Source organism: Procambarus clarkii, chromosome 22, assembly GCF_040958095.1.
Source record: "Procambarus clarkii isolate CNS0578487 chromosome 22, FALCON_Pclarkii_2.0, whole genome shotgun sequence".
Taxonomy (NCBI): Eukaryota; Metazoa; Arthropoda; class Malacostraca; order Decapoda; family Cambaridae; genus Procambarus; species Procambarus clarkii.
The window spans coordinates 41,203,738-41,227,842 of NC_091171.1; the positions used below are offsets into that span (position 1 = coordinate 41,203,738).

General features: G+C 41.1%; 2 protein-coding genes across 2 annotated transcripts in view; one reads left to right on the forward strand and one right to left on the reverse strand.

The window, feature by feature from the left end:
- Plod (procollagen lysyl hydroxylase) overlaps positions 1 to 24,105 on the reverse strand; it is a 310,319-nt gene that overhangs the window by 270,362 nt on the left and 15,852 nt on the right. Inside the window, exon 10 of the mRNA XM_045745692.2 lies at positions 22,758 to 22,883. Within this exon, the coding sequence (XP_045601648.1) occupies positions 22,758 to 22,883 (126 nt within the window). The remainder of the gene's footprint in view (positions 1 to 22,757; positions 22,884 to 24,105) is intronic.
- Positions 1,453 to 15,709, forward strand: LOC123760192 (immunoglobulin domain-containing protein oig-4). Its single transcript, XM_045745703.2, has 4 exons — positions 1,453 to 1,677; positions 11,182 to 11,394; positions 13,562 to 13,711; positions 15,449 to 15,709. Exons 2-4 carry the CDS (start codon positions 11,203 to 11,205, stop codon positions 15,602 to 15,604), a joined length of 498 nt encoding a protein of 165 aa, XP_045601659.2. The 5' UTR covers positions 1,453 to 1,677; positions 11,182 to 11,202; the 3' UTR covers positions 15,605 to 15,709.

Sequence of the window (24,105 nt, forward strand, 5' to 3'; positions counted from 1 at the left end):
TTTTAGTTTTTCTAATTGTTTAATTACATCCTCCCTGGTAACTGCTAAACTAGTCAACCTGTCCTCATCCCCACCCACAAAGACTTGTTCGGCTGAAGGCATATTGTTAAGTTCTTCTTTAGTAAATACAGATATAAAATATTTGTTAAAAATACTACTCATCTCCTTGTCATTATCCGTTATTTGACCTGTCTCAGATTTTAATGGACCTATCCTTTCCCTAGTCTTAGTTCGATATAACTGAAAAAAAACTTTAGAATTTGACTTTGCTTGCTCTGCTATGCGAACTTCATAGTTTCTTTTTGCTTTCCTAATCTCTTTTTTAACATTTCTAACCAGTTGTATGAATTCCTGTTCTAACCTGACTTCCCCATTCTTAATCCTTTTGTACCAAGCTCTCTTTTTACCTATAAGGTTCTTTAAATTATTTGTTATCCACTTTGGGTCATTAGTATTCAATCTATTCAATTTGTATGGTATACTACGTTCCTGTGCTTTGTTTAGAATATTCTTAAATAAGTTATATAGTAAATCCACATCGAAATCCCCTTTTACGTCACCTGTCGCTGACGACAGATCAAATGCAATATCTTTCACAGACAACTGGGGACACCTCAACGGAAGAAACGAAATGCACGCTCGCGACGGGGTGCATCCATCGAGGGCCGGGGCCGCTGCTGTCGCGAACCAGCTGGAACCAGTGGTCAGAGGTGCCTGTTCGGGCCCAAATTGCCAGCAGACTGCGGTACGGGAATTGATTTGGAGGAAGGAGGCAACAAAAGCATGCGTCTGAGGGAGAAAGGAATTGGCAAAACGATCAGGGAAACTGAAGGGCCTCAAAATAACAATTCACCCAGGGTACACCACACCAACAGTAGATGTCCAAGAAACAAAACAAACGAACCAAATGCTCCTGCCCGCACAGAAAAAACAGACACCATCGCGCCCACCGAAACGTGGATGAACGCAGAAAACAGAGAACCACCAGCTGAACATCAAATAAATGGAACATAAGAACATAAGAACAAATGTAACTGCAGAAGGCCTATTGGCCCATACGAGGCAGCTCCTATCTATAACCACCCAATCCCACTCATATACATGTCCAACCCGCGCTTAAAACAATCGAGGGACCCCACCTCCACCACGTTACGCGGTAATTGGTTCCACAAATCAACAACCCTGTTACTGAACCAGTATTTACCCAAGACTTTCCTAAATCTAAACTTATCCAATTTATACCCATTGTTTCGTGTTCTGTCTTGAGTTGATACTTTTAATACTCTATTAATATCCCCTTTGTTATGTCCATTCATTCACTTGTAAACTTCTATCATGTCACCCCCTAACTCTTCGTCTAGCTCGTATCTTGTAACTCTATCATCATTACCTAGCCTCAGAACTTTACCTTTATCAGCATTAAACTGCATCTGCCAATGAGTGTGAGGCCCAGCGTGGGAACGGAGAGAGAGGCAGGCAGCCAGAGGTCGCAGTGTCGTGTGGTGCGTCGGCCTGGTCGGACGAGCCCACCGCCCCTGCTCCAGACACCGCCGCTCCACACCACCACACCCGCCCTCACCTCACCGCTACGCCAAGCCAGGACGCCGCCGTCGCCGCCGCCTGCACACACATCCGTCCTTAACATTAAACACGGACAAAAAGGAAGCGCCGCAACAGGTCAGCCCTCAGGATAATTGTAAACCCAAGGCCTACAGTTTACATCAAACATGTAGAGAACGGCACATGTCATGGATATACGCAGAGAGGTATACCCCTGCCAGTATACCTCGGTGTATGTACACTGAGAACTTTAGTCCTGGACAATGTCCAGTGCTACAGTACTCTTGGTGGTTGGTCAGTAATCACTTGTGTGGCCTTAACAAGCCTTCCGAAGGTTGATAGGCCAACAACCCCCAATTTTCGTCTCCGATTACTTATGTCGCTTTAAACGTCTTTCAACATTCACAATGCAATTGCAATCAATAACTGTTGAACATTCAAGTATTTGCAAGTGACGAAAGTAGCAGCGGGAAATTGTGCGTGCACAGCAGGTGATGGATATATTGAGTATATCTTGATATAGATATATCATCTAGGTGATGGATGCGTGTTTGTCTGACACGCTGCCTCAACGCGGCGGGTGGGTGCGTGTTCACCTAGTTGTGCTTGCGGGGTTGAGCCCTGCTCATTCAGCCTGCCGCTCAACTGTCAATCACTCAACTGTTACTAACTGACCCCCCCCTCCCCCTCCCAACACGCGGGCACGCCCAGGAAGCAGCCCGTAGCAGCTGTCTAACTCCCAGATACCTATTTATTTCTAGGTAATAGGTGAACAAGTGAATTAGGGTGAAAGAAACACTGCCCATTTGTTTCCGTCTCGAATCGAACCCGGGCCATTAGGACTACGACCCCCGAGCGCTGTCCACTCAGTCACGAGGCCTCGCGTGCGTGCGTGTGTAATTACCTAAGTGTAGTTACAGGACGAGAGCTACCCTTGTGGTGTCCCGTCTTCCCAGTACTCTTTGTCGTATAACGCTTTGAAACTACAATACTGACGGTTTTGGCCTCCACCTCGCCTAGCTTGTTCCAATCGTCTACCACTCTGTTTGCAAAAGAAAGCTTTTTAACATTTTTTCCGCACCTTTGTTTCCTTAGCTTGAATCAAGTTAAAGTTCAAGTATGTTTATTGAGAGAAGAAAGAAATACATCTCAAAGGGATAGAGTAGCTTAGGCTATTTCTACCCCCCTAACTTGAACCTGTGTCCTTTTGTTATTGAAGTTGCTGGTTTCAAGAATTCCTCTGTCAATTTGGTCGATTCCTGTTGATTATTTTATAAGTGGTGATCATTTCACCTCTTTTTTCTAGTTTTGACATGTCTAACGCTTCTAGTCTCTCCTCGTAACTCTTGTTTGTCAGTTCCGGAAGCCATTTTGTAACATGCCTTTGGACATTTTCCAGTTTATGTGCTTCTTGAGATATGGGCACCATAGGGAGCCGGTCGGCCGAGCGGACAGCACGCGGGACTTGTGATCCTGTGGTCCTGGGTTCGATCCCAGGCGCCGGCGAGAAACAATGGGCAGAGTTTCTTTCACCCTATGCCCCTGTTACCTAACAGTAAAATAGGTACCTGGGTGTTAGTCAGCTGTCACGGGCTGCTTCCTGGGGGTGGAGACCTGGTCGAGGACCGGGCCGCGGGGACACTAAAAGCCCCGAAATCATCTCAAGATAACCATACAACTATTCCCTACAATATTCCAGTTTTGGTCTCACAAAACTCACGAACAGTTTTTTAAAAGCATGTTTGAAGTTGGTAAGCAAGGCTTACACTCCTCTGTGTTGTGTGTGTTCCTCTGGTGACAGTTTACTATCCTAAACCACCCCTAGGTCTTGTTTTGGATTAGTTCTTTAATTCCTTTCCACATAATTTGTAAATTGTGTGTGGGTCTATTTTCTTGATTCCACATTTCATAACATGGCATTTATTCACACTGAATTCTATTTGCCGCATGTCGCTCCAAGCATTTTATTTTAGACTAATTTTTCTCCAAGAATAATTTTACATAGACCAATTTGAAGGGCATGACAATCGTCTGCGTCTCCTAACTTCAATAGTATTTTAGCAGCATCAGCAAACATGTTCATATAATTCTGTATTCTTTCTGGAAGATCGTTTACGTAGACAATGAACATTACTGGTGCAAGAACTGAACCCTGTAGTACTCCGCTAGTAACACTCCTCCAGTCAGATACATTCTCTCTGATACTGCCCTCATCTATCAGAATTTTTTTTCATCCATGTCAGAAAGCTCTCTGTCACCCCTGCAACATGTTCCAGTTTCCAGAACTATTGTGTGGGACACTCTCAAAAGCCTTTAGGTCCAGATACACAGTCAACCCAACCATGTCTTTCCTGGAGAATTTTTGTGGCTCTATCATAAAAACTAAGTAGATTTGTTACACAGGATCTTCCTGTTCGAAAACCATACTGCCTGTCCGGTATTGTCATTATTCTCTAGGTGGTCAACCCATTTGGTTTTAACTATTTTGTCTAGTCTTTCGACTACCACGTGTGTAATGTGCAGGAGCCAGATTCACGAAAGCACTTACGAACCTGTACATCTTTTCTCAATCTTCGGCGGCTTTGTTATCAATTATTAAACAGTTAATGAGCTCCGAAGCACCAGGAGGCTGTTTATAACAACAGTAGTTGAATGGGAAGTTTTCATGCTTGTAAACTGTTTAATAAATGTAACCAAAGCCGTCAAAAAATTGAGGAAAGATGTGCACGTTCGTAAGTGTTTTCGTGAATCTGGCCCCAGGTCTATAATTTAATATCGTCTTGGCTACCATTTTTATAGATTGGAACTATGTTTGCTTTTTACCATCTCTGCTAAGAGTCCTGTGCACAAGTATGTCTGGAATATTCATTGAAGTAGAATGCTCAGCTCCGTTGCACATTCTCGCAGCACCCGAGGTGAAACTCCATCAGGTCCAACTGCTTTATCTCTTCCTAGCCCCGTGAGTAATTTTTCCACTTCGACTTGAGATACGTCTATGTATTCTATAGCGTGCTCTGGAATTGGCATTCCAGAGCATTCCAATCGGTTTTCCTAAATCCTCATTTTGTACAAAACACACTTTTGGAACTGTTCATTTAGTGTTTCACACATTTCTTTTTCATTCTCTGTAATCCTGTTCCCCGTTCTCAATCTCTGGATCTTATCCTTCACATGCAGCTTGTTTTTAATGAATTTATAGAAAAGGCTCGAAACTGTTTCATATTTGTCTGCTATACCTTTCTCAAAGTATCTTTCAGCCTCTCTCCTCACTACTGTGAACCCATTTTCTTGTCTTTTCCTCTCTGGCACATCTCTGTTTCCTTTGAACCAATCCTGTTTCCTGGTCCTGCATCTGTTTTGGTATGTTTCTTTTATCATATATTTGTATATGATGTGTGTGTATGCGCGCGAATGTGTTGTGTGTACACATGAGTGTGCCTCTGAGCCTCGTGTTTCGTACACTTGCCTATCAGTGTGTACGGGGGGGGGGGGGGGGGTGAGGTCTAGCACTGTATGCCCCGCTTGCTAGCCTTGTACCTGATGTATGAACGTTGTGCACACGTTTGTGTTGTGTGTATATGTTTTGCGGGCATACATGTGTTGTGTGTATATATGAACATGTGAATACACATGTAGGGCGTGTGTGTGTGTGTGTGTGTTCTGTGCACATATAAACATTACCTTGCAGCCGATTGACGAAGAAAAGAACTTTTAGAGTCAGAATCCACAGATCACTGAAAGTTGCACAAGTGGGAGCGGCATAAAACAAAATAAAAACAGCAGAGTAAAGCGAATCTTTGACTTTAAGGAAAAGGTAGTTAATCAAGTGTAATGTGGGAGCGTACCCAGTCTCTAGTGGACCCCCACTTGGATTATTGCATCCAAGCATGGAGACCTCATCTTCAGAAAGACGTAGCTGCTTTGGAGAACGTTCAACACAGGACGACAAAAATTATTCCAAAACTTAAGTCAACCCTCATACCAGGAACGGTAGAGGGCCACAGGACTAACACCACCACATACCAGGAACGGTAGAGGGCCACAGGACTAACACCACCACATACCAGGAACGGTAGAGGGCCACGGGACTAACACCACCACATACCAGGAACGGTAGAGGGCCACAGGACTAACACCACCACATACCAGGAACGGTAGAGGGCCACAGGACTAACACCACCACATACCAGGAACGGTAGAGGGCCACAGGACTAACACCACCACATACCAGGAACGGTAGAGGGCCACGGGACTAACACCACCACATACCAGGAACGGTAGAGGGCCACGGGACTAACACCACCACATACCAGGAACGGTAGAGGGCCACAGGACTAACACCACCACATACCAGGAACGGTTGAGGGCCACAGGACTAACACCACCACATACCAGGAACGGTAGAGGGCCACAGGACTAACACCACAACATACCAGGAACGGTTGAGGGCCACAGGACTAACACCACCACATACCAGGAACGGTTGAGGGCCACGGGACTAACACCACAACATACCAGGAACGGTTGAGGGCCACAGGACTAACACCACCACATACCAGGAACGGTTGAGGGCCACAGGACTAACACCACCACATACCAGGAACGGTTGAGGGCCACAGGACTAACACCACCACATACCAGGAACGGTAGAGGGCCACAGGAGTGTGTGTGGGTAGGGGTAGGTGGGAGGGGGGGTTAGTGCGTGCGTGTTGAGTGCGTGCGCACGCCTTGTGTGTTGAGTATGCATGCGTGTGTGTTGAGTGCACGCACGCACGCACGCGCGTGCGTGCGTGTATTGAGAGCACGCGTGCGTGTGTTGAGCGCACATCCATATGTTTGTGGCATGTGTGCATGTTAGTTGTATGTGTTTGTGTGTGCAATTAGCTAAGAGTAGTTACAGGACGAGAGCTATGCTCGTGGGGGTTAGGATGGGTGCTGGGGTGGAGTGTGTGTGTGTGTGTGTGTGTGTGTGTGTGTGTGTGTGTGTGTGTGTGTGTGTGTGTGTGTAATTACCTAAGTGTATTTACAGGATGAGAGTTATGCTCGTGATGTCCCGTCTTCCCAGTACTCTGTCATGTAACGCTTTGAAATTACCGACAGTTTTGACAACCACTACCACCTTCTCACCTAACTGGTTCCACCGTCTTCCACTCTCTTTACAAAAGTGAATTTTCTTATCCGGCAGCTTTGTTTCGTTAGTTTAAATATATGACCTCTTGTTCTTGAAGTTCCGGGTCTCGGGAATTCTTTCCTATCAATGTTATCAATTCCCGTTACCATTTTGTACGTAGTGATCATATTGCTTCTTTTTCTTCTATCTTCTAGTTTTTTGCATATTTAATGCCTATAACCTCTCTTCGTAGCTCTTGTCCTTCAGTTCTGGGAGCAACTTATTGGCATGTCTTTGCACCTTTTCCAGTTTGTCGATGTGCTTCTTAAGATATGGGCACCATACAACCACTGCATATGCAACCCGTTCTCGCACTTGCTTATAGTCAATATTGGCTTATTTAATAAGTGTATATGTGACATACTAATTGATTGTGAATATTTTAGTTTACCTTGAAAAGCTTCATAGAAAACAGACCTCGCCTAACCTTCTTAGTATCTTAAGATAAGCATCTTATTTCTTCTTAATTACAATTATTACTTAACCTATACCGTTGATAGGTTAAGTAATAATTGTAAATAAGAAGCAATAAGATCCGTATCTTAACATACTAAGAAGGTTAGGTGAGGTCGGTGTTTTCTATGAAGCTTTTCAAGGTAAACTAAAATATTCACAATCAATTAGTATGTCACATATGCACTTATTAAATAAGTCAATATTGACTGTAAGCAAGTGCGAGAACGGGTTGGCATATTCCAGCTTTGGTCTAACAAAGGTTGTGAACAATTTCCTTTAGTATTTCGCCATTCCATGTTTTTAAAAGCAATTCTGAAGTTAGAAAGCGTAGCATAGGCTCCTCACACAACGTTCTTTATGTGGGCCTCAGGTTCAAGTATGTTTATTGAGACAAGAATACATCTCAGAGATAGAGTAGCTTAGGCTATTTTTACCCCCCCCCCCGGTCCTCAGGTGATAGTTTTCTATCTAGAACCACCCCTAGATCTCTTTTTTTTTTATCAGAATTCTTTCAAGATTTTTCACATAATATATAGGTTCTGTGGGGTCTATGTTCTCCTATTCCACATTCCGTAACATGGCATTTATTCACAGTAAATTCCATTTGCTAAGTTGTGCTCCATATACTTATTTTGTCCAGTTCTTGATGGGCATGACAATCATCTATGTTTCTTAAGTTCTCTATTATCTTAGTATCATCAGTAAACATTCACATGCGTGCGTGTGTACACTCGCCTATTTGTACTCGCCAATTTGTTCCAACAGGATTGAGCATTATATAATAATAAATAAATATGTTTATTCAGGTAAGGTACATACATATAAGTGATGTTACATTAATGGATTGATATATAGATAGAGCTAGTACATACAATGCCTAGAGCTAGTACATACAATGCCTAGAGCTAGTACATACAATGCCTAGAGCTAGTACATACAATGCCTAGAGCTAGTACATACAATGCCTAGAGCTAGTACATACAATGCCTAGAGCTAGTACATACAATGCCTAAAGCCACTATTACGCAATGCGTTTCGGGCAAGAAAAACATTAATATCTAGAACTTAATACTAATTGAGCATAAAGAATAAAAAGTGTTGAGAACAAATACAACACTTTTTATTCTTTAGGCTCAATTAGTATTAAGCATTTAGCATTGTATTATTGTATTATATAATTGGTATTAGACCAATTAGCATTGGTCTTGCTCAATAAAGCAAGAGTCAATTCTGCCCTTCTAGCCGCTTGTTATTTAAAGCAATGACTCCTGTCCCATTTCCCTATCATATCTAGTTTTAAAATTATGAATAGTGCTTGCTATTTATATGTGCCTCAGGAGTTGGGTGTTACGTCCACTCCCAGGTCTTTTTCTCGAATTAGCACAGGTAGTTTCCTTTCATTGTGTACTTTCCCTTTGGTCTCCCGTCACCTAATCCCACTTCCATAACTTTACATTTGCTCGTGTTTAACTCCAGTAGCCTTTTCTCTGACTACCTGCAACCTGTTCAAGTCTTCTTAGAGGATCCTACAATCCTTATGTCACAACTCTTCTCATCAATTTTGTCATCTGCAAACATAGACATATGGGACTCTACTCCTGTCGACATGTTGTTTACGTATACAGTACTGTATTATAGAAATGGTCCCAGCAACGATCCTTGAGGTACTACACTTGTTAAAGGTCACTAGTCTGACTTCTTGTCGCTGACTGTTACTCTGACGCCTACCTGTAAAGTAATTATTAACCCAAGCTAGGGCTTTTCTGCTTACTCCCGCCTGCCTTTCAAGTTTCAATAGCGATCTCCTGTTCAGTACTATACCAAAGGCTTTTTGGCAGTCCAGAAATATGCAAAAATATCTTTCTCTTTCTTGTCTTATTTTTGTTACTTTATCATAGAATTCCAGAAGATTTGTTAGGTATGATTTTCTTTTTATGAACCCATGTTGGTGTTTACATACTTAATTTTCTCGAAGTGTGTAACCAGTCTTAACCTGATTATTCTTTCGAGCACTTTATGGGGGATGCTTGTCAGTGATACTGCTCTGTAGTTAAGTGCCTCTTCCCTATCTCCTTTCTTGAAAATTAGTACCACATTTGCCTTCTTCCAGCAACTGGGCAACTCTCCCTTCATAAGCAACTCATTAGAGATCTTTGCTAGAGGCACACTGAGGGCCTTCGCTATCTCTTAGTATCCACGATGATACATTGTCTGGTTTATCTGCTTTAGTTTCATCCAGTGTTAGTTGTTTCATTACCTCCTCTGCTGTCACCTCTATATCTATTAGTCTCTCGTCTAGGGTCATTTCTTCTTCAAACAATGGGAGCTGCTCAGGCTTGGTTGTAAACACTCATGGAAAATGTCATTCAGCAGTTCACAGATTTTCTCGTTGCATTCTGTATATGCACCTCCAATTTTCCATAGTCTTTATATGCACCTCCAATTTTCCATAGTCTTATCACTTGGTCGTTCACCCTCATTTTCCTTCTTACATGACTACACTATGTTGTAATTTAGATTGCTTTTTCGCTTTGATCAAAATATTGTTCTTGTAGTTCCTTTCCAATACTCACCTTGTATTAAAATATTCATTCTTAGCTCTGCTAAGAATGAATGGGTGGGCACTACAGCAGAACCACTCTGGGTGCTGCTGTAGTGATGGAGGTTGCTCCAGCTTTGTGCAAGACACATTTTCTCTAGGTCCCTGCAGTCCATCTACTGTCACATGAGCCCCTGTGATGACCTTGCTTTGCCAAGTTGGCCAGTCCTGAGCAAGCTACTTCCAAGTGGTTGATGTCCAGGGGCCAGATTCACGAAAGCACTTACGCAAGCACTTACGAACGTGTACATCTTTCCTCAATCTTTGACAGCTTTAGTTACATTTATTAAACAGTTTACAAGCATGAAAACTTGCCATTCAACTGTTGTTATTGCTATAAACAGCCTCCTGGTGCTTCGGAGCTCATTAATTGTTTAATAGTTGGAAACAAAGCCGCCAAAGATTGAGAAAAGATGTACAGGTTCGTAAGTGCTTGCGTAAGTGCTTTCGTGAATCTGACCCCAGGTCTTTGAGGGGTCACCTTTAGGTAGTCCCTGAATCATTTCTTCTGCCCCCTCCCCCAACTGAATGTGCGCCCTGACATAATTCTCCATGCATCAGCTGTCAGGCATTCTGACAACGTGGCCTGCCCCACCAGCCTGAGTTTTCTGTAGTAGGGTATAGATGCTGGGAATACTGAACCTTTTCAGGACCTCAGTGTTCAGAATTTTGTCCTGCTACCTAATGTGGAGAAATCTGCAGACAGAGCTCAAGTGAAAGTGATTGACCTATTTGGAGTGTCTGCTGAAGACAGTCTTGTCGCGCTGGCGTAAAGGAGGATGGCGAGTAAATAAATACTACCATAAATACTGTGCTGTAGTGGCCAAAAATATCCTATAAAACACAATTAGCCTTGTCCTTAAAACTTTCACTATGATAGTAAGCACATGTTCAAAATTTGTACAGTATATAACTCGAAGGGATCCAAAGGCTAAATCTGAAGTGATTATCTTAAATTACTTTTGAGATGCCATCAAGAAAGTGACAAACATTTGCTTCAGTAAAAAAAAAAAAATTCATGTGGTTGCAATATTTATGGACCATCCGGCACATCCTCTGACATTAGGAATAAAAAAAATTGTAGTTCCCTTTGTCACATGTTAAAAAAGGACTATTATTTATTACTAATAGGACTATATAATAAATAAAAAAAGGATTTATTATTTATTACTGTAGTTCTAAACAAAGAGTGGCCACAAGGTGGATAATTGGAAAAACTTCCAATAGGAAACTTCATTTTTAGACATTTTAAGTTTCAAGGTGATGCATTAACACTAATGATATTGTCCAAGAATACCTAACAGCACAACACTACCGTACATGACATCCCTTAACTGAAATTAGCAGTAGTACTAAATATTCAAGATAATAATGGGTCTTTAACTTGTATTTGCAGATAACCAACACAACAGAAAAAATGAAGGAGCAGTCATGGCAGATAACAATAACAATGGTTCTCATACTGCTGAATGTAGCGATGGCTACCCAGACCATAGGTACAGGCAAGCGAGGTCAACTTTCAGGCCGCTACAAGGGTCGGAAGGACTTTAAACCCATTACTGGAACATATCCTTCAGTGGAAGCTAAGGAATACTACACAAACCCCAAGGTTAGTGCAATAGCATAAACAAAAAAAAACTGATTGGTTGAGAATATATCATTATAAATCAAGGATTGAATATAATTAACTGTTCTTATTGTGGGCATCCAGTAGCTCACTGAACGTAGTACTGGTACCACCAAGCCACCATAAATCATAAGTGCAACAACATAACCAACTGCTTGAAGGAAATTAGGCATCCCATGGCAAACAGGGCAATCAATCATTCCCACATGGTAAATTTCCTAAACATGACGTGCCCGACTGCCACCAGATGGTAGCCCCAGGTAATCCATACCGAACCCTTCAATCACATAAGGAAGAAAGGAATAGGACGGAGAGTATCTGGGATTCCACCTGAAAAAGGAGTTTCGTTACGTTCAACACTATTTCAGGTGAGATCATTGGGTAGCTTCTCAAACTTACTACCAATAGCACCTTGCTAGAGGTCAGTTTCCCTGGAAAATAGAAAAAGGGAACTGGGCTTACCCACAAGAGAAGAATGGTTACCATGTCCCTCATGGCCAAGCACAACACAAACAAGGTAAAGCTGAATATGGTAAAAAATCAGAGCCAATTCGACAAGACTGATACACAACATACCCAACATGAACCATAGTCCTGGCTTTGTTGCTGTTGACTCTTCCCTTTCACATTCACTTTATGCGTTTCTGTTCTCGTATTGGCGTCCTTGGTGATATTTAGCGCCCTCTGATTATCCCGCACATTTAATGGTGCTACATAACCTTCCCGGTTTGGTGGCTTCTTTTTGATAATTACTTACTTACTCTTCCCTTTCACAGTACATATTAAAATGTTCTAACCTTCCTAACAAACGTGACCTGATATAAGCCTACCCCCTTCCTTTTTCTTACCTATTTTCCTTCATCCATTATTACACATCCCATTCGTATCTTTAGCCTTTCTCTTACCTACTAGGAATGCCCTTCTCTTACCTGCTCCCCACCTTACATTCTAGATATTTCCTGCTCCTCACCTCTCTCTTGCCTTATTTAATGCCTGTGCTTCCCTCGCTCCCATTTACAGGCTACTCAGGCCCATGCCACCTCTTGGGTGGCTTAATCTTCATCGATCAATCTCACTCCCATCACAATCGACTTGATAATGGGGCCAAAGAAGGACAAGAAACATTGTAGTCTCTTCATCTTCTGGTGTGTGGTTTTGTTATCATATCTTCAGCCACACTATTGTGACTCTTTATCTGCACAGCCATGAAGTGAAAGAGGACCTGTGCGCCAGAGTGTTAGGGTCCAGTTTAAATGCGCAGTCTCAGTTTTGCAATAGGAACTGTAGCAAGTCTCATAGAGCCAAGCTCGATCAGACTTGCTTCAACAGATCAGACAACAGAAAATTGTGCAAGGGGTGAAGTCATATCCAATCCAAGGACCATGGACCTAGACCTGGAAAAGAAACTATAGAGTAGTGGTGGTGAAGTCCAGTTCATACTGCAATGGAGGATATGAAAACACACCCATTCTGAGCAACAACTCCTCACGACCAAGAATCAATCATTAAAGTAGCTCAAATAATGGCCAAGAACCCTCCTCCAGCAACCCAGAATCCCAGAGACCACCTCCAGCCAAAAGAGGACTAGGGATGAAGCCTACATGTTGCCCAGGGCCATGAAACCTCAAAATAATATAAGCAAGGTATCAACAAAGGATACCATGAATCCTAAGGAGCTGAACCCCATGCACATCCCAAAGAAACAAGGACATGGAGGAAACGATAGCAGTCTCCAGAGCCTTCAAGGACCCCAGAAGGGTCAACTCTTCTGCACAACTGCCAGTTTTATTCTTGATACACTAGTTTTATTCATTATTTCATCACATTCAGTAAATAATGCATAATTTTATTACATTTCATCTATGCTGTGTTTGCTTGAATAGCTTTGATGAGACTGTGATATAATAACTATTTAAATAAAATTAAAGTTCAGTATGTACAATTGATATGATATTGAGGAGAATTTGTAGGTAAGAAATAAACATTATATAAAGCCATTAATATGTTTTTTCCAAGATAAAGAGCAGTTTAAATAAATTTGCAATGAATGACACAATTAATAGTCATAAAACAAAGTTCTCAGTTTCTACAAACACTATATATATATATTGTATAATGTTAGATAGAAATGTTGATTTTCACTTTACAGGGTGCTAAAATCACAAAATCCTCCCACTTCAACTACCAGTACGTATTGGGTCACAAGATTGTATTTCTGTGCGTTGCCAGAGGTTCTCCACTGCCACAGATAACTTGGTTTAAAGATGGTGTTGAACTTTATGCTCACAGATATATGCAGGTAAGACCAGTCAAACTTTGTCAATTCTCCAACTCCTTTAATTTTTTTCCCCTTAAAATTTTATTAAAAATTTAGGTCAGTTTAAAAAAAATGTCAAATTAAGTACAGCAATATTATGTGTAAAATGGAACAGTCTGTGTGCTAAGGCAACCATTTTTTTCATCATTTTCCAAGTGGTTAGAAATATCCCACATCCATAAATTTATCTTAATATACCTGAGAGCTACTGTCTCCTTAGTGGCCTTGACAGGAACATATGCCTGGCCAAGATGAAGCCAGAGGAAACTCTGGTGGAGGTCCACAGAGTCCTGCAACATTTACAGTTATGAAGGGTAGGCCATTCCATGGGTCTATAACCCTATGGGTGAAAAAAGTATTGTCTGGTACTCAATACAGAGGAAATTAAGTGTTGTATGTAATGAAATGTCCTTTATAACAGGGCAACTCAAACATCTTGAGCTATAGTGTTAAGAGCTGCAAAGCCACATGATAAATACCCTAGCCATAATGTATCTGACAGCCACCAGATGGCAGCTCAGGTCAACTGGGGTCAGCACCAACTAGCAACCTCATTCTTGAGTTGCCCAAGCAGTAAATACCCCCCCCCCCCAACCCAACTCTCCAAATCCCAATGGAATGAAGGGAATAGGGTAGATACAGGGAGCCAACCACAAAGGGTAATTTAATTACATTCAGTGTCTGATTTCTCTAAGGGTCCTTTCAATCTGTGTTCGTCTCTCTTGGATTTTCTCACTCATGCACTGGTAAGCGCAAGGATGGAAGCTTACGGGCACTCTTCTTTATTCGTCTGGGAGGTGGGAGTTGTAAATTTTGTTCAAAGCTTCTACAGGAGTTTTCAGTAGTACTTTCCTTTGGGTGAGAAGTGTATTTGTTTCTTCTCTTGGAAGTACAGTATAGTAAAGAGGCAATTTCCTTGGAGCCATCAATTTTGCTACTCGTTTGTCCAAGACTATGTTATGTTTCCCAGCAGGACTCAATAGTAAACCTGTCCTCTTTCCTGGTCAAAGATGAAGTCCTGCGAGTCAATAGTCGAGAAACCAGTCCGATTTACTTTCTCATCTCTCTTGAGTAGATCCCCTGAGGCCAGAGGACATCTTTGAGACTGGGAGGATTGTTGTAACCCTCTCCCTGGAAACACAAACCGTAACTGACCCTATTTTTCGCTTGTTATAACTTGTAATAAAGTTGTTACATCTTGCTTAACGTGTTTTTGACATATTAGAACCGTGTTACAACTTGTTATATTGGTTGTTATAACTTGTTAGGTGTTAAATCTTGCTCGAACGTTGTAGCGACGTCGTAGTTTCACTGTGTGTTTGGTGGGCTCCCACTTAATTTTTAAGATGAATCCCATTTTTTCCTCAAGTTTGGTTTATTTCCCTGAGTAGGAAATGATGACCTAGGTTTCCAACATTTCAGTTGTACCCAGGCATCCAGTGCCTGGGTACTCAAATGTAATTAAGTGATTAATAGCAAATGATTTTTAAATAAATTATATTGAATTTATTTATATCTACACTTACCCAGAATACTCAGTTCACCTGCTAAAGCTTCAGGCCTGACGTGTGGAATATGGCCACTACAGACAGATGTTAATGTGATGGATTAACAGTTTTAATTTGATGTATTATTTTTCAGGTTTTGAATAAAAAGGTAGCAAGCAGAGGTTAATCAATTTCCTAAAATCTGAAAATTAACATTCATTATTTCTTTTAGCTACACGAGTGGAAGAAGGGTGACCACCTGAAGAGCAAAATGGAAATTGACCCAGCAACACAAGCAGATGCTGGCATCTATGAATGCCATGCCAACAATAAGTATGCAGTGGACACTAAAGCCTTTCGTACCACCTATATTGCACAGTTTAATTAAGTCATAAATAATTTATGATAATTTAAAACCAAATTGAAGAACCAAGTAAACATATGCACTGTTACTCCTGATGTGACAATTCCAGTGTACTTATGTATGGGCAAATGACTTTCATTATGAACAGGATGAACCTAATGTAGACATTATTCAATGGTAGATGACTTCCAAGTGACCAATATCTGCATATTTACGGTGCCTTGAGTAAGTCACCATCAGAGAATACAGTGGTCGGCAATACTGCTCACTCTCCATACTATCATTTTTCTCAAGTCTTATTATGAAATGAGTAGCAGTTCAATTTACATAGCAAAAATTTTTGTGCACTGAAAGTACACACATCAAAGAAAATTTAGTCTATTTTCAAGCCAAAAATAATATAAAATTTAAAGTACAGTATTAAAATGCCCCTTTCTGAGCAGACATGCAAGTGCTACCCCCAGCCATAGACCGAGTCCACCCAGGACACTGTTCACATGCCAGGCCCTCGGAGACCTTTCCTCTGTGACGAGTAACTTTCGAATAGACTTTGTGCAATAGTCTAGGGGGGGGGAAACGATAGAGGGCCAAGACCAAAAATCAGATCAAAACTAAAACCTTCAAGTGATAATCGCAACAAAAGGAGAGCCAGTTAAATTTCTGGAAATTATCTAATGACTGGCCATCCCATGGTCACGCTTAGGGTCAGTGAAGCCAGCTAACCTTACTTAAAGCCCAGGCCACCCAAATATGCTCCCAAAAGCCAAGAGCAACTAATGGTCCACTCAGAAAGGGGCATTTCAATGCCCTAAATGGTTTATTTATTAGCAGAGCCCCTCAGATGCTTACCCTAGCCAACTTCCCCAGTCAAAATAAGGACATAGGCAGCTTGCCAGAGCATGGCAACTGACAAGAGAACAAACATGGTACAAAGCCACAAGGTGATCAGGGAAAGAACCAACTTCCGATGCCTCAAGCTACACCTACATACATGGAAAAATATTAGTTTTCTTTTGCAGACATTAGTAAATGGTTGGAACAACTTAAATTGGGTGGTGATGGTGGAGGCCAAAATTGCCAGTAGTTTCAAAGCCTTATATGACAGTACTGGGAAGGTGGGACACCCCGAGCATAGCTCTCATTCTTTAACCACACTTGGGTAATTACACACACACATACACCAAAGGCAGGCCTAAACATTTACCAGATGAAGAGTAGGAAGCATCTAACAAACATTAGCATAGGGAAATATAGACAGATGAAACATCTTCACAGGACACTGACCAGTCACCAACATATGAGACACCAGCCCCAAGCAACGGAAAGAGGACCAAGGGAACCAGGAAACAAGTGAGTAAAGTCTAAAATTATAAAACAAGCACTATGAACAAAGGGCAAACAGCCCCTACAAGCAGAGGGTCTACTGATAAAGGAGCATAACCTTCAGTTAGGAGCTCTGTGGACCAAACACAGGGCATACCCAAAAGGTGCCTGATACAGGATAAAAAGCAGGGATAATTCCAAGAAAAAAAACACTGAAAGGGAAGAGACAGGGAAATGCCAGAAAGAAAACCTGATATCCCTCACCTCCCCTACTCCAAGCCTTGGACTCGGACAGGATGTAACCTCCCAAGTATTGCCTGAACATCCCAAAGACTGGGAAAAGGGAAGGTCAAAATGGTTAAAAGGCCTAATAGCTAAATACAAAGACCCTGAGGTTAACATGTGGTCCCATCCCTGCAGGAAAATGCCCATAAAACAAGAGGGGGCATAAACTTCCCCATACCTCGAACAGAGATCCCTCGAGATTATACCAATCAGATCAGATACAGTACACGAGGTGTGAGAGCTCAGACAGGCCAATGCAACCAGTGCAAGTGCACACTAAACAAGGCCTCCATCCCTCATGCCCTAATTTGCAAAATGGACACCCGTGGCAGAAATTTATCTTGACTGAAGAACCTTTTCCCAAGGAATCCAGAAAAAATAAGCTGGAAGTTGGAATATAATGCCAAACATCTAAGAAATGAAGGCAAGCAAACAGGAACCAGAGAAACCATGAGAAAATCAGAAGATGCTGTATTTACTAAAGCCGCCCAGAGACAGAACAAGAAACCAAGAGAACCAAACTGGTACCAGAAGAATTCCCAGTTAAAACCAACCCTTTGTTAAATATCAACTGTACAGTACTATTAAGTCATAGAAAATTTTCTTTATTTTTTTATAATTCTTAAAATATATGAAATGAATACAAATGTACAGTACAATATTGGCAAATTTACTGGAAAAAATCATTCCAAACTATATTCGTGAATAGTCAAAATATAAAAGCTAATAAAGATGTAGATGTAAAGCTCCAATCTGAGCTGGTATTTGGTAACTCCCATTAGCAATAGTTTGCTCACCCTGGGATGTTGCAAACTCTAGTCTAGGCCAGTGTGAATGTCTCACCTTCGACTTAATGGTAATCTTTTCTAAAGGCCACTGCCAGACCATCTTAAGAGAAGAGAAACACTGGTGAATTTGTAATCCAGCCTTAAATGGTTATCATGGAATGAGTTGAGCTATCTTTAAGCCAACTATTGTACACACACACATGCTATACTGGGCCTGGATGTTCAACTGCTTCTTGCATTCTACAAAATTAATAGTAAATGTAAACATTACTAGATTCAACAGTTCATTTTCAAATGTTCAACCAAATAGTTGCTGTAAGTACAATAATTTTATGAGTATGAGTTCACAATCAGTCTTGCCACCTGGAAACTGGAACAACCAGATTGGGAAGCAATTGGTGGTAGTTAAGAGGAGCAGAGCAATATTTGGCAGTTTCTTTTTACTTAGATCATTACGTAAGAGGTTTCAAAGTGAAGGGAAATGTACAGACAGAAGGTCATTCAAGCTGAATTGAGAAGTCTAGTGTTTGAGTCTCATTTGATATGGCCAGACAGGGGTGTATGGAAAAGATCCGAGTGTTTCTGGAGTCGAGAAAGTTATAATGTTGGAGTGACTATAATTACTCCATGTTGGAGTCTGCAGTGACCCAGAGGGAGTGGAATATTTTCTATTTTGACAACTCATTGCCCAAGACTCAAAAATATGGGTCCATTAAATTCTCCAAAACCAGTGAGAAATCAAACCCGATTCAGAGTTTCAGTAGAATTATGCTTTGAAGTTGATAACATACCGACATTTTAAGAATAAAGATAAAGAAATACTACATAGTACTGTGCTACTGACATCAGTATGTACACAAAGATCATTGTTAGCTCCATTAAACAAAATTCTTTAACCCCTGCACTGCACACCTGTTTTTTTGCAAAACTTCATACTGTAAATGTTCAGGATATATTTTTGTTGTTTTTATAAATGTTCAGGTAAAGTTAATGTCAATACTGTATGTTAAAAAAAAAAAAACCACACAACTCTCAGAATGACTTGTTGGCTGGCGCAGTTAAAGTGTTAAAACACAAAACAGTTCATGTTTTGGGGAGGATTTGGCCGGGGAGGATTTACTGGGCGCAATTCCTTAACTGTAGCCTCTGTTTAACGCAACAGTAAAATGTGTACTTGGATGAAAAAACGATTCTTCGCGGCAGGGGATCGTATTCCAGGGACCTGCCCGAAACGCTACGCGTACTAGTGGCTGTACAAGAATGTAACAACTCTTGTATATATCTCAAAAAAAATGTAATTTAGTCATCCTAATACTATGTTGCAGCCATTAGGAAAGAAGGATATACAGTACAGCTAATTAGGAACAGAAAAAAAATGTTAGACAAAAATTATTTTAGCAAAAGCCTGGCAAAACGAATCTTTAATAGTTGCATGCATGACCAATGATTCTTTATTTTATAAACTACTGTAGGCCATTGATTTACAGCTCATGTCTGGTATTAGTATGTTATGTTCAAAACAATTATATGAAGATGAAAATTGTATGAAAATTATATGAAATTATATGTAAATAATTGTGAAAAGAAATAAATATTATGCTAATGAACTGTACTATCAGATAAAGTGCAGTTCTAGTTTGCACCACTCAACTGTAACAATTGGTGAATTTAAAAAAATCATTCATCATTTCCCCCACAAACAATATGGTATGTACAAGCATAAGAATACATAATTACATATGAATCAAGGACACAGTAGAAGTGTACATTGGCCCATACGAAGCAGCAACTATTTATATCCACCCACCTTATTTATATCCTCAACACTGCAAACCAAGATTAGCAATGTTGACAGGGCTGATTTCATCCAAACTTTTAAAACACACAACAATTTGGAGGATATTGATCCAGACCACTTCTTTAAAAGGTCAGATGTAGCTCAAACAAGGAACAACAGCTTCAATATCAACAACCCACAACGTAGAACAGAAAACAGGAGATGCTTTTTCACCCTAGGGATACAAAACTAAAGAATCGCCCGCCTGCCAAAGTTGTAAATGCCAACAAATATTGCTACAGTTCAAAATTCAACTGGGTCAAGTCATCAGGACAAATGGGGGAGGACTGTTGATAAGCTGCCTGCTTCCTGTCCTCGTCGAAGCCACTACAACATTGCTAATCTTGGTTTGCAGTGTTGAGGATGGTGGCCCTCAGGTAAATGTGTGTCTAGCATACACTTAAAACAATCAAGTGATCCCACGGCTATTATGTTACACAGTAATATATTCCACAAATCAACAACCCTGTTTCCAAACCAGTTTTCCAAAAAAAATCGTTCGTAAATCTAAAGTACAGGTAATCCAATTTATATCCATCGCTTTGTGTTGATTTATTTAACACCTTGTTAATATCCCCCCCACCCACCCATATTATGCCCATTCATCCACTTGTACACTTCAGTCATGTCACCCTTAACTGACATGACTGTAAAGTAAGACGTTTAAGACACGTAAATTAACATGCCTTTCTAGAGAATGTAGATTAATCTTTCTTAGTCTCTCTTCATATGAAAGGTTTCTAATTCCTGGGATTAACTTTGTCATTCTTAGCTGAAAGCATTCAAGTAAATTTTGAAGTCCATTCTAAAATATGGTGACCAAAATTTAACAGCCACTTTGGTCCTAACAAGAGCAAGTTATAGCTGAAGAATAACACCAGGTGTTCACACATACCTTTTCAAGTTGATTTACTATAAATTCATAACTGAACTTTAACCCTATAAGCAGACAATAATTCCTGTTGCTACGGACAGGAAGCCAGAACTAAGGCTTGTATTGAGGTTCCTTACAGGTTGGACTGATGACCTTTCCTAGGATGAAACCCAAAACAGTTGCCTAACTTCCTAGTACCTATTTACTGCTAAGTGAACAGATGTATCAGGTGAAAGGAACTGTGCCCAACCACTTCTGTCCCACACCCAGGGATCGAACTCAGGAGTCTCGATAGCAAATTAATAATATAGAACACTGTACTCCAGGACCCATCAACAGGAGGGAATGCTCCCACAGGGCGGGAAACAAGCTACAATGTAGGACTGAGAACAGGAGACCATTCTTCACCCACGGAGTTATAAACCAATGGAACTGCCTACCCACCAAAGCCGTAAATGCTAAAACTGTTAATATTTAAAGTACAAATGGAAAAGATCATCAAGGCAAATGGGGGGGGGGGGGGGGACCTTCGACAAGCCGTCGGCTTCCTGTCTTCACCGAGGCCACTAGTGTTAGTAGTTTTCAGGTAAACTCTGGTAAGCTCATGACTACCATATAATAATAATAAATAATAATAAATAATAATAATTCGTTGTTTTGGGGGACAGGAAGCAGTGTGTATTCATATATGTTAGGCTTATATCGAGGTCGCCACCCCCCCCCCCCTTCCCTAAGGTCGAATTACTGAGCCCGCCCAGGATGCAACACCACAACAAGCTGACTAACTCCTGGGGTACAGTACCTACTTACTGCTAAGTGGACAGTGGCATTAGGTAAAAGAAAATGTGCCCAACCATTTCTGTCCCGCCAAGGATTTGAACCCAGAATTCTGAATTGTGCATCAAGAACGAACCCGACTGTAATACCGGGCCTCAATAATACATTTCAAACTGATCAATACAAAATTGGTTAAAACTCAATGAATAAAATGTAAATATTTTTTTATTAACACTCATAACTGGGAAAAATAAAGCAGCTACAAGTCATATTTAGCTGTACTTGTAGTGTTAAAATAATAAATGCAACTTAGCATGATGTGTGATGTCTATAAAAAACTTTTTATCGATAGAGGTAATTTTAAGGCACATTTCAGTTCCAAATTTGATAAATCATTATGTCTATACCCCAAACTAATAGGTTTACAACTGGAAGCATCCCAGGTTTATGTTCGATAGTCTTGTATACTATTGTGCGATGTACATTTAAAACCTCCTGTAAAATAATTTTGTTGCACAAAAACACAATATTTAAAGGAACACTTACCTTTCTGGCTACGTATATATTATTCCAGTGCAATACCTTATTTGGAACATGTGTATATTTCTACATTCATTGCACAAGATGTTAAGAACTCATTTCATAACTAACCACTAAATAAACACAGGTATTGATTAGGTCTTACAAAATTTATTAGTAACTTTACAAGAATAAAATAAGTTTATAAACAATTATATTGTGTACACTGCATGTAGGTTATCCAATGCCGGAGACAGGAAGCCTATTAAGGCTAATCAAGATGCTCCTAGACCAGTTACTGACTGTCCCGAGATGCAACCCACAACAGTTGCCAAACTCCTGGGTACCTATTTACCGATAAGTAAACATAGGTATCAGAGTAAAGGAAATGCGCCTTAATGTCTTTCTTGCCGAGGAAAATCAAACTCATGACTTTCAGCTGCGCATTCACTATGCTAAAGGATTCCGATATACAATATGGCTCACAACACTGGTTCCCATAGTTGGGGGACAGGAAACCTATAAAGCGATCACTGTCTGCTTAGGTCAACTACTGATCACCTTTCCCAGGATGCAACAATAGTTGCCGAACTTCTGGGCACTGCTAGCTGAACAGTGGTATCAAGTGAAAGGAAATGTGCCCAACTGTTTGTTCCATCCAGGGATTGAATCTGGGATCCTTGGTCATGTATGTGATGTAAACCACTGTGCTAGAGGACCCATACACTATCCCATATCATTAACATTTGCAAGACAATACAAATATTCACTTACCTTCTATTGTTGTTAACAATGTCCATGTAGTCAATTGATCGAGCATAGAACCCATCTTCGTTAATAGCACCCCAGAAAGTGGACCAGGCTTGGCCCTCACGAACGAGTGATGCGCCAAGCATGGGCCTGAGAAAAAATACAATGCAGTCATGAGAAACAACAAACAATTTCTGATAGAGAAAAGGCAGTGAATGGCTTCATAATAAATAAATGGCCATAAGATGGGTTTAAATTATCTATCTCATATTGTATATTTGTGAAGACTCAAATCTACCTGAAAGAACTTGTACTGTATTTAATGAAGATGCGATCATTATACTTGGCCCTTTAGGGCAGGGTAAATGCCAAGTAGCAAGAATCCCTGCAGAAGTGGAGTCCCAAAGCCCCTATGGAAGGTAACCCTAGAACACAAGGGTAGTACTTACAGGGTGCCTAGGGAAGGTAGCCCTAAGCGCATGCAGCCCCAGTACTCTAATTTCACCTGGCCACCACACCACAAACAACAGGATACACCATTTAGGCACAAATACTGCCACAAAACTGAGGCTGGAGTCGACGATTGCCCCAGAGCGCATCAGCCTACAAACTGGAGATGCGAGTAGCCGGTGCAGGGGGTCCGGGGCTCCCTCCTTCCCCCTTCCAGGGAGGGGAGGGCTGCACGCACAAGCAGCACGGCAGCGGTGTATGATGTTTGCTTGGGTTGGGGGAGTTCTGCCTCTCTGTTCGGTCTTCAGTTGCAATTTTCTTACTAAGTGGGATCTGTTTTGTTATGCCTACCTTTTGGGTTGCCTAACCCTGGTTGATGGCAAACCTGGAATGCTTCCAAACACATGGGGTTTCCATAGGCCACCTGTGCCTCTCTGAGAGGGCCAGGTTCTTGCTCGTGGTCCTTGGTAGGCTGAACCCCAATTGACTGATGCCCCAGACTAATATTACGTATATCAGTCCGATAGTTCCAGGGAGCCGGAAGAGCTCCCCACAGAAATAAGCATGGTAAATGGGGAGCAGGAGCTCCCCCTTACCATGTTGTAGTTCGTATTCTTGTTTGATACTGTAAGTCTTGAAATGTGTACTTCTTGAAAATTTATGTAACTTAATCTCCGGTTATCTGGATTAACATATCAAAGTTTTCTTTGGGATTCTAATCATCATATTGATTGGTCTTCTAAAATAATCTTTCCTGCCTCTTACTCTTCACAGACGCCAGCTTGTCGAACCTGCTCTGATACACAATATGCCCAACATTAACCTTAGTCCTGGCTTTGTTGCTGTTGACTCTTCCCTTTCAGAGTACACACTCAAATTTTCTTAACCTTTCCAACAAACATGACCTGACATAATCCTACCC